The sequence below is a fragment of the Mesoplodon densirostris genome, chromosome 11 (genome assembly GCF_025265405.1).
Source record: "Mesoplodon densirostris isolate mMesDen1 chromosome 11, mMesDen1 primary haplotype, whole genome shotgun sequence".
Lineage (NCBI taxonomy): Eukaryota > Metazoa > Chordata > Mammalia > Artiodactyla > Ziphiidae > Mesoplodon > Mesoplodon densirostris.
The window spans coordinates 70,474,670-70,490,427 of record NC_082671.1 but is presented as its reverse complement, the minus strand read 5'-3'; the positions used below and the strand labels follow the sequence as shown (position 1 = coordinate 70,490,427).

Genomic DNA, 15,758 nt, shown 5'->3' with positions numbered 1-15,758 from the left:
AAGTGATTACCTCTAGGTCACGGCGCAGGCGCAGAGTACGCTTGGCGTCGAGCGAGGCGGAGGCGTATAGTTTGCGGGTCTCCGCTCGGGTCTGGGGCGCAGAACCCGGTAGCTGTGGCGCGGGTGTCATGTCAGACAACGAGGACAAGTGAGTGCGGGAGCGAAGTGACTTTTGCGGAGCCTCGCAAGGGGCGGGTGAAGCGGGAGCCTGGGTCGAAGGAAGTTGAGGATTCAAGCGTCGGGGGGCAGTTTTGAGAGGACTGGGGGTGCTGAGGGGGCCCGCGGAGCTGGGGAAGGGTAGGGCGGTGAGCCGGCAGCATAGACCCGGCCAGAGGCTGGGCACAGAAAGACCCCGGCTCGAGGGTCCACAGAGGATCACTGAAAAAGGTATCTTTCAGCAGACTTCCGCTGAGTCGGGCTCTGTGTCAATACCTAATATTGAGGTGTGTTAGGTATAGTCTCTGCTCTCCAGGTGGGGTCCCTTTCTAGAAGAGGGGGCAGGCCCATAGATATAATGCGGGGTCGTGTGAATTGCGTAGTAGGTCTGTAGTATAGAAGTAATCCAGAGGAGGGTCTGGGGAGACTTTGAGGTGGTAAAGGTCTGGGAGGCTTGCAGTAATCCAGGTGAGAAAAGGTAGTGACTTGTACTAGGGTGATAGTAGTAGAAGTGGTGAGAAGTGGTTTTGAAGTCTGGATTTATTTTGAAGCTAGAGCCCAGGAGATTACCTGACGTGTGGTGTTGGAGGAGAGGTCTATCCTGAAGATAAAAATAGGGGAGTTCTCAGCATAAGTACATTAGTCAAAGCTGAGAAACAGAGGAGATCATCAGGTGTGTGTCAGTAGAGAAGAGGAGATGACTGCGTGTCAGAGAATCCCAACATGGAGTGCTTCGGGGGAAGAGAGGAGAAACCGGCAAAGGAGACTGAGAAGGAGTAGCCAGTGAGGTGGGAGGACACCAAGAGCGTGAGGTGTCCTTGCAGTCAAGTGAGGAGAGTGTTTTGAGTGAGAGGGAGTGGTCCTGTGGGCCAACTGACAGATCAGGCTAAATGAGAACGAGAATAGTCCATCGCATTTAGCAATGTGGAAAACATTAACAAACTTGAAAGGATGGTTTGGGTGGAATCATGGAGGTGAAAGTCTTTGGAGTGAGATGTTGACAGAATGGGAAGAGAAGAATCGGAAACAGTGAAGATGGACAACTCTTGCAAGAATTTTGCTCCCAAGGGGAGCATGGAAATAGGGCTCTGTGAGGAGGGAGTAGAAAAGTAAGCTCTGTTTGTTTTTTCAGACGAGGAAATCCAACGACTTAATGATTTATTAAGTGATTCACTCATTAAGTAGATATTTACTGAGCGCCTCCTATGCTAGTAACTGAGATGAGACACAGATCTCTGCCCTCTTTGATCTACTAAGTGGTGCTCTAACTGGCTTCTTCTTCTTGTACAGTTTTGATGGCGACGACTTTGATGACGTGGAGGAGGATGAAGGGCTAGATGACTTGGAGAATGCCGAGGAGGTCAGTATTTAGCCTTGGGCTCCCCTCTCTGCAGCCCAAGCTGCCGCCTAGCCCAGCCAGTGATGACTGACTGAATGCATCTGCCTCCCGTTTGTGGTCAGGGCACCGCCAGTTAGAGTGAGGATAGATCTAGTCCTGGGTAGTGGAGGAGCCCCTCAGGGTGGGCCTGAAGGCTTTTGTCCACTTGGAGCACAGCGCGTGGCTTCTGGGGCAGTTAGCTTACTGACAGTTGAAATACTCCCTTCATTCATTGAGCAAACATGTGTTGAATGTTGATTACGTACCAGGAGCTCTGCAAGGTGGGGCTACATAAAGAGCGAGGGGGAGAGTGACCTGGGGTAAGGCTGGAGAGGTAAGGGCCAAGATCAGGCAGGATTTTGTAGCGTGAAGGTATCGGGAAGCCAGTGACAAGTTTTGAGCTGGGGAGCGGCATGATCCAGCGAGGAATGAATTGGGGAGGAACAAGGGTAAAAGAGAGCCCAATTAGGGAGCTCTCAGAGACCTCCAGGTGAGATCTGTCACTTGCACTTGGGTGCTGGTAGTGTCGGTGATGGGAAAACGGATGAAAGAGAGATTTTGGTGGTTTGGATGTGGGGCTGAGAAAGTGGGAGATGACAGGGATGACTCCCATGTTTCTAGCTTGAGCAACTAGGTGAATGAGTTACTAGTGTCATAGATAAAATAGGACTTTCTGTCCCTTTTGACAGATGGAGGGAGAAGTGCTTTATGTGCCTCTTGGAGAGAGAGTGATCCCTCGATTTTTTTTTTTTTTTTTTTTTTCTTCTTTTTGCGGTATGTGGGCCTCTCACTGCCGTGGCCTCTCCCGTCGCGGAGCACAGGCTCCGGATGCGCAGGCCCAGCGGCCATGGCTCACGGGCCCAGCCGCTCCGCGGCACATGGGATCCTCCCAGACCGGGGCACGAACCCGCATCCCCTGCATCGGCAGGCGGACTCCCAACCACTTGCGCCACCAGGGAGGCCCCGATTTTTTTTTTTTTTTAAGGCTAGGAAGCTGAAGGCCCTCTTTTGGGATTTCCTGTCTGCCTGGCACTCTGAGGTTATATGTTCTCTGAGTCAGAAACCTCCTTCTCTATCCTTCTGATCCCTTTCCACCTCTGTCCTATTGATTCTGCCTCCTATATGTGGTTCAGTCCTGTTTTCGTTTCTCCATTCCTAGTGTCTCAGCCTGGTTTGGATCTTTATTGCTTTTCACCCACATTACTGCAGAAATGTGTTGCCGGTTTTCCTGCCTTCAGTCTGCTTTTTGCCTTTCTGCTGCTAGAGTCGTCTTTTTCACCTACCCACGTGATTGATTACAGTTGGTCTTCCTAAAAGGTCTCTCTGCTTCTGCCCTTTCCACCTACAGAATATTGTCAACAAAGTATCCAGAGTGATCCTTTTAAATCTTAAGTCACTTTGTCTCTCCTCTGTTCAGAATCTGCATCCGGTGGCTTCTTAGCTCATTCAGAGTAAATGCCAAAAAGATGTACAAGGTCCTCCATGATCTGGCCACCTGCTCCCCCTGTGACCTTATCTCTTCTCGCTGTCCCTGTCATGCCAGGGAGACCCCAGCTCAGAACCTTTGACTGTGCTGTTCCCTCTTCCTTTCCCTTAGATATGCACATGACCTGCTCCTCAGCCTCCTCAGGTCTTTGTTAAATATCACCTCAGTGGGGCCTTCCTGACCATCCTGTTTAAAATTGCCGCATTAACCCCTTCCTCCAACACCACCACCCTGGCACTCCCTGTCTTTTCTCTGCTTTTATACTACACATTGTACTTAACTAATTTTGTTTATTGTTCTTCTCATCTCATTATAATGTAAGTTCTATAGGAGAAAGAATTTTTATCTGTCTTACTGCACTCTCCCAAGTGCTTAGAATACTATCTGACATATAGTAAGCACTCAGTAAATATTTGTTGACTTAATTCTTTATTATAGAATTTATTCTTCTGCCTATAACCCTATACACACCTTTTGCTCTAATCATACTCCACAATTAGGTGTCCACACTTAGTACCTTCTCTCCCTCCTCTGTGCCTGTGTGCATGCATTTCAGCCTGCCTGGAATGCCCTTTCCTTCCTCGTTAGCTTGGCAGCTCATACTCATCCTTCTAGACCAGCCCAAGTCTCATCTCTGGACTGTATTCGTAACCCCCAGTATGAGGTAGATGTCTCTCATTTTCTTGTTAAGTTTGTGGCACACTTGCATACTTTTTTTTTTCTTGCTAATATTTTTTTGAAGTGCTTTGATATTCCATTTTGTTTATTTAAATACACATGCTCACACACACAATTACAACTCTGTAAATTAGTGAAATGGCACTCATTGGATGAATTAAATTACAACCAGTAAATGAGTGAACAGGAAAGACAAAGAGTTAAAGAAGATATTTGAGAGATATAAGAAAGTACATCTATACAATGAATTCTTACAAATCAATCATAAAAATGCAGAAAATCCAATACAAAAAGGGGCAAGGGATTTGAACAGGTACATCACAAAAGAGAATATCCAAATAGCTAATAAATACATAAAAAAGATGCTTAACTTCATTAGTCATCAGGAAACTGGAAAGTAAAACCACAAGACACCACTCCACACCCACTGAGATGGCTAAAATTAAACCAGACAAAACAAACATCTTACAGTGACAATACCAAGTGAGAAGAAAGGTGTGGGGCAATCAGAGCAACATTTATATTATTCTGGTCCGAGTGTAAATTGGGCCAGCACTCTGGAAAACTCTATGGAGTTATATACTAAAGGGGAGTGTATATGTATATTTTTTAGGAACCAGTGATCCCGCTCCTGGGTGTATACCCAACACAGATGAATACTTATGTTGACCAAAAGACATGTACAAGAAAATCCATAGCATAATAGCAAAATAGTCCAAATGCTCATTATAATTGAACGATTATATGGATTGTGGTATATTCCAACAGTAAAATCCTAGATGGCTGTGAAAATGAACAAAGTACTGGTAGACACAACAGAATGGATAAATCTACAAATATAACATTGAGTGAAAGAAGCTATACAGAAAACAGTACATAAGGTGTGATTACATCCACAGGAACTTCTTTTTTTTTAATTTTTCAATTTTATTTATTTTTTTATACAGCAGGTTCTTATTAGTCATCAATTTTATACACATCAGTGTATACATGTCAATCCCAATCGCCCAATTCAGCACACCACCATCCCCACCCTCCCGTGGCTTTCCCCCCTTGGTGTCCATACGTTTGTTCTCTACATCTGTGTCTCAACTTCTGCCCTGCAAACCGGTTCATCTGTACCATTTTTCTAGGTTCCACATACATGCGTTAATATACGATATTTGTTTTTCTCTTTCTGACTTACTTCACTCTGTATGACAGTCTAGATCCATCCACGTCTCAACAAATGACTCAATTTCGTTCCTTTGTATGGCTGAGTAATATTCCATTGTATATATGTGCCACATCTTCTTTATCCATTTGTCTGTCAATGGGCATTTAGGTTGCTTCCATGACCTGGCTATTGTAAATAGTACTGCAATGAACATTGGAGTGCATGTGTCTTTTTGAATTATGGTTTTCTCTGGGTATATGCCCAGTAGTGGGATTGCTGGATCATATGGTAATTCTATTTTTAGTTTTTTAAGGAACCTCCATACTGTTCTCCATAGTGGCTGTATCAATTTACATTCCCACCAACAGTGCAAGAGGGTTCCCTTTTCTTCACACCCTCTCGAGCATTTGTTGTTTGTAGATTTTCTGATGATGGCCATTCTAACTGGTGTGAGGTGATACCTCAATGTAGTTTTGATTTGCACTTCCCTAATAATTAGTGATGTTGAGCAGCTTTTCATGTGCTTCTTGGCCATCTGTATGTCTTCTTTGGAGAAATGTCTATTTAGGTCTTCTGCCCATTTTTGGATTGGGTTGTTTGTTTCTTTATTATTGAGCTGTATGAGCTGTTTATATATTTTGGAGATTAATCCTTTGTCCATTGATTTGCAAATATTTTCTCCCATTCTGAGGGTTGTCTTTTCGTCTTGTTTATGGTTTCCTTTGCTGTGCAAAAGGTTTTAAGTTTCATTAAGTCCCATTTATTTATTTTTGTTTTTATTTCCATTGCTGTAGGAGGTGGATCAAAAAAGATCTTGCTGTGATTTATGTCAAGGAGTGTTCTTCCTATGTTTTCTTCTAAGAGTTTTATAGTGTCCGGTCTTACATTTAGGTCTCGAATCCATTTTGAGTTTATTTTTGTGTATGGTGTTAGGGAGTGTTCTAATTCCATTCTTTTACATCACACTTACATACTTTTATAGCACTTGTTGTTTTGTTTACTCTTGTCTTTTTCCCCAGACTATGTATTCTTTGAGAGCAGAAACCCTTAGCTTTCTGTCTCAGCACCTATTATGATGTCTGGCACATGACAGATGCTTAATAAGTGATTGTTAAATATATGAATATGTAAAGATGGGGTGCTTGTTCCTCTTCCTGCTTAGGGTGATTTGTTGTCTGTGCTCAAGGACTTCTTTGTATGGATGCTCAAGGACTTCTCTTCTGGATGAGGCAGCTGGCTTTGGACTCCCTGATCATGAGTCCTTTTTTACTAGGTCTGAGACTTTGGCCAAGTTAGCTAACCCTCCAAGCCTCTAAAATGGGCATTGTAATCCCCACCGCATACGGTTATTGTGAGGATTAAATGAGGTGTTAATAAGGCAGTTGCATGGTCACTGGCACGTAACAAGCAGTAGCATAGTGGTGGTTATAATCGTTGTCATCGTCATCCTGCCCCTCACCCCCGATAATGCATCCTGAGATTTTTCCCTCTTTTCTTCCTTGGTGTCCAGGAGGGCCAGGAGAATGTTGAGATCCTCCCTTCTGGAGAGCGACCGCAGGCCAACCAGAAGCGAATCACCACACCATACATGACCAAGTATGAGCGAGCCCGTGTGCTGGGCACCCGAGCCCTTCAGATCGCGTGAGTATGAGCCTCCTCACCATCTTTTCCATCAGACAGGCTACAGGGAACCTCCACGCTGTTGATGCGGCTCAGCCTGGCACCTGACCACAGACCTTCCCTCTTCTCACACGCTAAACAAGGGTGGTGCTGTCCCTGTGTGCCAGGCACTGTGCTAGACCCCCTGCCCTCAGAGAGTTTGTGATCCAGTGGAGAAATAGGACATAAACATCTGAGAAGTCAGATAACAGTACAGTAGAAGAATAGTGATAAGAACACAGAGTGTAACAAGTGCCTGTCAGTTAGGGAAGCAGAAATAAATAAATAAATAAAATAAGATCAACCCTCGACCGTTGTGGGCTGGTTAGTTGGGGGTGCTGTAGCAGCACCCCCTGGGCTTAAGGTGGTTCTTGAGTCGATAGACAAGGGCCAGCCCAGAGGAGTGAGGGAGCCCTCCCTGTAGAGGTCCCGCTGGAAACGTGAAAGCACAGAGCAGTGGGGAGGGGGTTGGGGGTTTGAAATTAGCAGCCTTTCCTTTGTCCCCCGAGCTTGGAGCTAGTTGAAGACTCACACGATTCAGGAGCAAGCCGCAGGCAGGTGGGGATCGCAGCGTGCGACGCTTCCGTGTCCACCCCCACAGCCGCGGGCACGGCAGCCACCAGAGGCCCTTTGTGCAGGTGTCAGCCTGCCTGCTAAGTTTGTGGGCATCGTGGAGGACAGATCAGGCGGCTTTGAGGAAGCAGGGACTCTTGAAGAGGCTGGACCGCAGATGCGTGCTTTCCCCGCCAGGCTCCCTTGTCAGATGAGTTCCTCCTCCGTTGTGGCGAGAGTAAGTGGGAGGACAGAGAGGGGACGGGCAGGTTACTGTGGCTCTCGTGGGACGTCCTCCGCAGGGAAACGTGAGGCCGGGGAAAGGAGCCCTACCCCAGGCCTCTTACAAGCTGCTGTGGGAAATGGTGGGTACCTGGAGGAGGGGGTGCTTCAAGTAGGGAGTAGTCGAAACTAGGCTTGAAAGAAAAGCTGGGGCCAGAGTTGTGGGACGGTGCGTGCTGGTGGAGTGGTGATGCTCAATCTATGCATCCATCCGTCCCCACCCCGCCCAAGTTTTTAAACAGCATTGGGCTTCATCTCCTCCAGTCTTGCAGAGGGAAGGTGACCGCCGTGTTCACCTCGATAGAGGGCGTTATGGGCGGGCAACGTCATTCCTCACCCACTTGGCAGCAGTAGGCCTCCTGCCAGCCTGGTTGTACTCCTTGCTGGTCTGGGTGAAATGAGAGCTGCACTCAGTGTGATGATTTTGGTATCGCTGGGGTCAGGATCCTCTAGGCCTGCACCGCAGTTATGGTTGCCACTGGCTACATTTGGCCATTTAAATTTAAGTAAAACTAAATAGAAGTTCAGTGTTTCAGTCTCATTAGCCACATTTCATGTGCCCGGTAACTCCCTATGGCTACCGTGATGGGTAGTGCAGATCGAGGACATTTCCATCATTGCAGAGCACTGATTGGGCAGTGCTTGTATCTGCTGAACGTGATCAAGCAGAAAGAATAATTCATAAAGTACTTTTCAAACAAATAGACTGTATGCAAGTTAAAGTCTTTGAGCATCGAATAAGATATTGTGCTTGCACCTGTTGGGGATGCAGGGATGATTAAAGACACAATTCCCCAGGTCTCTAGGTGTTTACAGTCTGGTGGGAGAGATGGACCCGTTCTAAATACCCAGAACCCAAGGCGGATGGGGTTGCTGCTTTACAAGAGAAACAAAAGAGAGAAGGGAGTAATGGCAGGGGTGACTGGGGAAGCCTCATGAAGAGATTAGAATTAAAGCGAGGTGGTTTTGAAGGTATCCCAGGCGCCAGAAATAGCACTAGGAAAGGTCCAGGTAGAGGCAGGCATGTATGGATTGTGGTGGGGGAATGGCAAGTAGCTTGGGGCACAAGACTGGAAAAGATGTCACTGGTTCATTGAGTGACAAGTTCAGAAGATGGGCTTGCATTTGGTGGACAGTATGGAGCAGGCATTTAAAACACTACCGAGGCCCAGCGTGCTGCTTTCCTTGGGGAGCAAGACTCGGTCTAGCTTAGTCTAGTCTATAGTGCTCTTTCCGATTGAGGGCTAGGGTGCTGTCTGGTGGTTCTCCGGCTGCTGTAAGCCCTTGGACAGCCAGGGCTGGAGCTTATCCTGAGTACGAGGCCTGCAATTCTGCACTTAGTAGATGCTGAACAGATGTTTCTTGGATATTTGTGGATGAGGCCTCTCTCTGGTTCATTAGCCCCACCTGGCGGCTGAATGGTTGCCACAGGGGGAGACGTTCCGGGCGCACTCTCACACTTCCTGTGCACATAGTAGGGCTGGATGAATTACTGCTGTTGAGTTATTCGTATCTTGAAAGAAATAAGGCATATGCAGATCAGGGAAAGCATTTTGCCCCATTCTTTAACGGTTTACATTTTGGGGAAGTTCAAATAATTATTGAGAGAGGATATAGAGAAAGTTAAAGAACTTGGTCTCTGCCCTTGGGAAATTTTCAGGCTTTGGGGAGTAACAGACACCAGAATATTTAGCAATGAAATTAGTAGATTATTTAGTGGGAACTGGTGGCTCTCAGACTGGCTGGTTATCAGAAGCACCTGGGGAGCTTTGCTAATGCAGGTTCTCAGGATCCTTCACTAGAGAGTGGGGGGGAAGGGTCTGGGGAAGGACCTGGGAACCTGCATTTTTAGCATACTTTCCCAGTAATTTTGATGATTATCAGGTTTGGGATCCATTAGTGTAAACTTGAGCTGGAATCAATAAGTGTGGCTTCCTAGAGGAGGTGGGCCTACAACTGGCCTGTTTGTTTCTAGAGCCTCTGCTGTGGGTCAAGTGTTGTGCTAGGGCTTGGGATCCTGGGCCACCAGGTCTCGTTGGAAAACTTCAAACAAGTAGTCACAGTGTAGTGATAGTGGTGCCGAGAGAAGCGTATGTAAAATGAGTCAGGGCACTGAGGCTTCCGCAAGTGCTTTCCAGAGTGGAGACATCTGAGCCTCTTGCAGGCCTGTAGGGAGAGGAAGAGCTTGTACGAGGATGCAAAAAAGGAAACAACAGGGTATGTCTAGGGAACTGTAGTAATTTGGTATGGCTGGAATGTGGGGTAAATATAGGCAGGTAGCATGAGAAGGTACTAGAAAGGTAAGCAGGGGCCAGGTGAGGTTCTTCCTGCCTGATGGCTGTGGGGTGTCATGGAAGGGTGGTAAGGAGGGGAGCGCCTCACCACAGGCCCTGTGTAGAGGCTGGAGGAGCAGGACCCTTGTAGGGGGCATTGCCAAGACAGAGAAGGAAAATGAGGCAAGCTGGGCCCTGAGGCAGGGCTGGGGGGTCGAGTTAGAGTGGTCAGAAGGGGGAGCTTTTGCACATGCGGGTCCTTTGTGCTGGAACACTCTGCTGTGGCTGCAGGCTCAGGAGTCTGTGATGGGCCCTGGGGAAGGCCCTTGGCAGGGGAGCTGACATGACGCACGTCACACGGCCCGGTGATGAAAGCTCACACTTGTCCCGTTCACAGTGCCGGTCTTCAGTTTGTGAATCACCAGCTTTTAAAAATAATGGGAGGTGTTGCAGCACAGTAGGGAGGAGCCTTCGGGGTTCAAATCTTGGTTCTGCCACCTACTGGCTGTGTGACCTTAGGCAAGTTACTGACCCGTCTGTGCCTCAGTTTCTTCATCAGTAAGACGGAAGTAACAAGAGTACTTACCTCAGATACAGCACTCTGTAAAGGGCTGAGAGCAGCTATGGTACTCAGTCTTTGCTTGTTAGCCAGTAGCGTTTTAGCATCATTGTTGTGTAGGTGTGCTAGGGCGTTTTGTCTTCATTTACAAATGAGGATAGTGAGATTTGGGGAAAAAAATTCAGTACCTTTGGAGGCAAAGTTTAAGTCTAGTCTCCAGGCTCCCGCTCACGTACCCTCGCCGTCAGTGCCCCTGAACTGCCGCTCCGCATCCGCTGTGCCCGCCTACCTGGAAGGTGCCCTTTCTGGGTGAGGACTGGGATGCTGATCTGGTCCTGTTTGTGAAGCTCCCCCCCGACCTCATTCTGGGCCCTCCTCCCTGTGTTTGTAGTCTCCCCAACACCTGTCCCTGTACCTGCAGGATGTGTGCCCCCGTGATGGTGGAGCTGGAGGGGGAGACAGATCCCTTGCTCATCGCCATGAAAGAGCTCAAGTAAGTCGCCCAGATCATGGTTCACTGCTCCAGAGCCCTGGGAGGCATCCCTTGGGTTCTCTGCTGCACACCCTTCCCCCACTTCCCTGCTGGGGAAGTGTGGTTCTTGTTCCTGTAGACCCTTAGTTTGTTTGGGAGTCAGCCCTGCAGGGAGGAGGAGGGAGGGGGAGGAGGGGGCAGGCAAAGGGGGAGGGGAGGACATTGATGAGACCTGGACCTTTGCTGACTGTCCGAATTTCCCTGTTCCTACTGCAGTTGGCCTCACCAACATCCTCTACTTTTCCCCCTCCTCCCTTCAGCCATGGGATGGCAGAGCCCTTCCAGACTCAAGTCCCGCACTCAGAGATGCAGGAACTTTTTCTGTTGTAATTCCTTTCCTACAAAGTGCATTCATAGTCTCAAGAGGATGCTGCTAAGACTTCTCTTGCCTTGCATTCTGCACATTCTGTCCCTCTGCTGCAGGGCTGGGGTCACCAGCCCTCATGTACCTTGACTTCTCCCCTGCCACAGGGCCCGAAAGATTCCCATCATCATTCGCCGCTACCTGCCTGACGGGAGCTATGAAGACTGGGGGGTAGACGAGCTTATCATCACCGACTGAGCCGGAATCATCTTCCTGACTGTACCTCAGCCCCAGTTTCTAGTCTCATATTCTTTATACGTGTAAATAATAAATTCTTCAACATTTCAACCCCTCCGCCTCCAACTGCCTGGGAGGCCTACCCACTTCTTCTGCCCTGCTGCCTGGAGGGTGCACCCATCCCAGTGGCCCTGCGACTGTCAGCTCTTTAGGAAGCACCAGGGGCCCTGACCCCCTGTGGCTCCCCCACGTCCCTCCCTCCATCTCGCAGTCCACCAGAGCAGAGGCTGCTGCAGGAGACACCTCAGCTGCCTTCCGAGCAGACAGACAAGCCTTTGTGCCCAGGGAGCTGGTTGCCACGGAAACCCCCAATTTCCTTTCCAGTGGGGACTGGCTGCAGGGGCTTCTCCCTTCTCAGGAGTATCACAGAGCAGGTCTCATCAAGCCACCCATTGTTTCCTAAGGACCTGCCTCGAGCCTCTTATCGTGGGCTCGGATCCCCTTTCAGGAGCCAGTGCCCCAGCAGGAAGCTTGGGGATGCAGTGATCTCCTGCCCTCCCCGAGAGAGCCCTGCCGGGCAAGTCAGCAGCTGGACCAAGGGCCGAGCACCTGCCCGCCCCTGCCTCCCCTCCCCTGCCCCCGCCTCGATCCCCGCTTGTCAGGCCACTCCCCACACACCGTTTTTCATGACCCACCTCTCTGGTCTGCCACACCCATACCCTCTCCTTCCCAGCTTCTGGAAGATGTCCTTCCCCTTCTGTGTGGGGCCCCTGCTCCTCCGAAGCCTTCACTAGGATGGGTGCTGGGATGATGGTGGGCAGGGGAGCAGGGCTGCTGGGTTCAAGGTGTGACATTAAATCAGGACTGGAGCTCCCCTTTCTCTGCCCTAGGTTCTAATGGGTCCTGTTCTCTTCACTCTGCTTACCCAATCAATCATGCTGGTTCCTCCCTTTCTCGGGGTTGGCAGGTGGGGGGAACAGATGACAGGGAGAGGGTGTATACTGACACCAACAGGGATAGAAGGGAAAATGGCTTCCTGAATATTCCAGCCTTGACCTCCCTTCTGCTGCCAGCTCCCCTTCCACGAAGAGGAGGAGCTGGGCTTGCCTGACCTCTGCAAGAGGCAGGGACCCTGGGGGTGCGTGCCCCCTGGACAGGGTGGGAGTGATGAGCATCCCCAGGAGCGGGAGGGGTGTTTGCTGCTCTGGAGAAGGGTTAATTTAGGGAGCAGTGGACTTCGCACCCCCTTCCACCCTCCTCCAAGCCCGTGGAATCCTTTAATCAAGTTGGGTGCTGAAATTTCAGCTCTGAAATGCCGCCTTTGTGCTGGCATCCAGGCGGCCGCCCCAGAGTGCGGGGGTCACTTTCTTGGCCCCGTTTCTCTAAATGGTCTCTTTGTTCCTGCTGGGCCGCTCAGTATCAGATGTGATTAAAGGGAGATGGGGCTTGGGTGGAGGAGGAGAGAAGCGGCTGGGAGAGAGAGGGGGTTAACCCTTAGGGGATAGGGTGTAGAGGAGTTGGAGAAAGGGGTGTTTTTCCTCCCATTTCCCCCTTCCCATTCTGCTACGCTTTCACGGAGTCAGCCCCTTCCTGCTCAGCTGGCCAGGCCAGGGCATAGTCTCCTCAACCCTCTCCAGATACACCTGTCCCTTCTCTGTTTACATGTGGAGCCACTACTTCACTGAGGCCTGAGCTCATCCAGAATCTCAGGTCTAAGGCATGAGCACAAGCCAGGTCTCCCGACTTCTGTCAGGTTATTTGTTCTTTTGGGCCATTTCCCCTTCTCCCGTATCCCCAGTGACTTTCCAGTGAGCCTCACAAGGTCCTGGAGGTGGTGATTTCATCTTCTTGATGTAGCCCCTCCCACCTGCCCTGCCAGCTCCATGTCCACAATCCCACTGAGCACAGGAGAAGACTGGAAATACTGAACAGACTAGAAATGGACTAATGTCCTGCTTGTCAGTAGAGGGAAAGGGTGGGTTGTAAGAATTATGAGCACATTAGGTTGGTACTGACTGATCCCTAACAAAATTCTAGAATAGGCTATGCATATTTGAAAACACTTGGATAATACAAGGATCCTGGAGCTAGCATAAGGTTTCTAAGAATATCACCAAGTGAACCAAATTTTCTTTTTTCAATGGTTACTGGGCTGGTAGGTTGGAAGAATGCCACAGATACAGTGAACCTTGATTTTAACAAGGCATCAGGCAGTCTTTCTGTGCAGCTATGATGGAGAAGCATGTCCTTCAAGGTGATAAAATTAGATTCAGAACTGATTGGACAGTCTTTTCCCTAAGAGTATAGTTAACAGAACGGATGGAGAGGTTTTTAGTGGTGTACACAGGGCATGTCCCTCTGCATTCCAACCTTTTTTCATTAATGACCTGAATGAGGATATTTCAGTTTCAGACATAAAGCTCAGGAAAACTGTAAGTTGGATTCAGAATTCTGAAGGATCTAATATAGGTGGGGAAATGGTCAGATGCAACAAGATGAAATCTGTTAAAGATCAATATAAAATCCTGCATTTATCTACAGCACAACATCAACAAAACACTAGAAAACCACTTGTATACAGGTGGTCTGACTTGGCCGCAGGTTTTATCTACAAGAGCAGGGGTTTGTAGTTACCACTCTGCTTCATGGGAGCCAGCGGTTTTGGCGAAGTGGCCTGAAGAGCTTGCATGACGTAGCTTCCAGATGGTAGTCTGGCCACTCGGGAGGTGCCCCCTACCCCGCCCAAGGTCCTGACTAGGAGGTGAGGGGCTGGAGCCCACAGACAGAAGAAATAGATACAAGATCTGGGGATGCTGGTCTGGAGCCGTGAAAGCATCATCACTTCAGATTACAAGCGGAAGTAGGGCAGGTGGAAAAGATGGTTAAGAGCGCAAGCTTTGGAGTCAGCTGGCTTCAAAATCTGCACCAGCACTTCTTAGCACCCACCTCTCAAAGTGTCAGGTCCCTATCTGGGAAATGGGGATAACGATTGGACCCACTCCCTCATAGGCCTGAAGGATATAAAGCACTTGGCCAGGGAGCACCCAGTACATGGTAGCTATTACTGTTGCTATGAGCTGAGTGTAAGGAAGGACTTGCAGCCATTGGAGGTGTCTGTCAGTGGAGCACGGGGAAGAGGTTTCCCTGTCCCTGAGGTGGAGGAGCTCCTGGTGCCAGAGTGCAGGTTGGAATTCCGTTGAGGAAAGAGCTTTTGGGGAGGAAACGCTGAAGGATTAGATGGCTCGTCTGCCATCCTGGTTCACACTTAGACACAGGCAGCTGCTATGAGGACGGCTAGATCCTGGTGTTGGACAAGTGTGTGTGTGTGCGCGTGCGCACGTGTGTTATTGGGGGAGGTGGCAAGTGGAGGGTACAGTGAGAGAAGGCCCATCCACCCATCCTGAAGGACCAGGCCTGCTGACTGCAGACAGCAAGACGTGAGGCCTGATCTACCTTTCAAATACTTGTTCCTTGAATTTTTTGCAAGGCCCCCTCTCTGCTGGGCGAGAAAGGGCTGCTTGGAAGGCGCTCTCGCTGAGTTCCAGCTGGGTCAGCAAGTGGCCCACCTGCAGTGTGGGCACAGCTGGCGCTGGGGGCAGAGCTCCCATCTGAGGCCTCAGTTCTGAGCACACACTGACCCCACTGCGATGCCAGTTGTCCTAACCTGCTGCACTGGGAGAGAGGAGACCTTTGGATTGTCTGTTCTTTGCATTCTACCCCTAGCTCCTTTCAGAAAGTGTTTGAAAAAGCACAGGTACAGGGATAAGAGACCAAGAGACAGGCCAGGTCAGGCCCACCAAGCAGGTAACCGGAACCTTTAATTTTATTATGTAGAATGCTTAATGCAGAGTTAATAGGGGCTAGAGTACCTAGCAGAGGGGAAGGGGGAGAGGGAGCTACTGAGATAAATAAGAGGGGGGCAGTAATGAGTTACATGTGGATTGGGGGGCTGCAGAACAGGAAAATAGGGGCAGAACAGAGCTACATACTTTATTCAAATACCATTGGGAGGCAAAGGGCAAAAGGCCAGGGCAGAATGTACATGTCAGGAGTTTAGTGTCTTCAGCCTGCTGCCAGCAACCTGGGTGCTGGGCCCTGGGTCTCCCCCTGGAGCCGAGGGTTTGGGCCTGAGCAGCCTATAACTCTGGGAAGCCCAAGGAGTTGGGGCTGACAGAGCAGGGGCCACAGAGCCTGGTGAGGGGAGAGGGAGTTGGCGGGGAGCCGGGAGGAAGGCTCTGTGAATTGTCTCCGAATCCTTTCCTGGGGTCCCTGCCTCCTCATCTCCTGGGATGTGCCTCAAGGTCTGGGAGCTTGTAGTGGAGTAGGACCTGGGTCCTCTTTCTCCATTAGACAAAGAATGAGGTTACTGGCATGAAATTGGATCTGGGGGCCTCTGTGCCAATCCCTTCCTGTGTTCAGGAGGGGAGGGGGCACTGAAGGGTTGAGGAGACCTCCCTCTGAGCTCCCCCCACCCCCTCTCCCTCGAGGCTATTCAGAACTGTCCTC

The 15,758-nt window shown here is 49.5% G+C and overlaps 1 protein-coding gene across 1 annotated transcript; it reads left to right on the top strand.

Annotated features, from left to right (window-relative positions):
* The first annotated feature begins 27 nt into the window (after positions 1-27).
* On the top strand, positions 28-11,363 carry POLR2F (RNA polymerase II, I and III subunit F). Its single transcript, XM_060113047.1, has 5 exons — positions 28-148; positions 1,447-1,516; positions 6,365-6,495; positions 10,601-10,672; positions 11,183-11,363. Exons 1-5 carry the CDS (start codon positions 129-131, stop codon positions 11,271-11,273), a joined length of 384 nt encoding a protein of 127 aa, XP_059969030.1. The 5' UTR covers positions 28-128; the 3' UTR covers positions 11,274-11,363.
* Positions 11,364-15,758: the final 4,395 nt, after the last annotated feature.

Coding starts and splice junctions, on each gene's coding strand:
- POLR2F (XM_060113047.1), top strand. CDS start 129: ATGTCAGACAACGAGGACAA. Junction 1,517..6,364: donor ACTTGGAGAATGCCGAGGAG/GTCAGTATTTAG, acceptor CTTGGTGTCCAG/GAGGGCCAGGAGAATGTTGA. Junction 6,496..10,600: donor ACCCGAGCCCTTCAGATCGC/GTGAGTATGAGC, acceptor CTGTACCTGCAG/GATGTGTGCCCCCGTGATGG.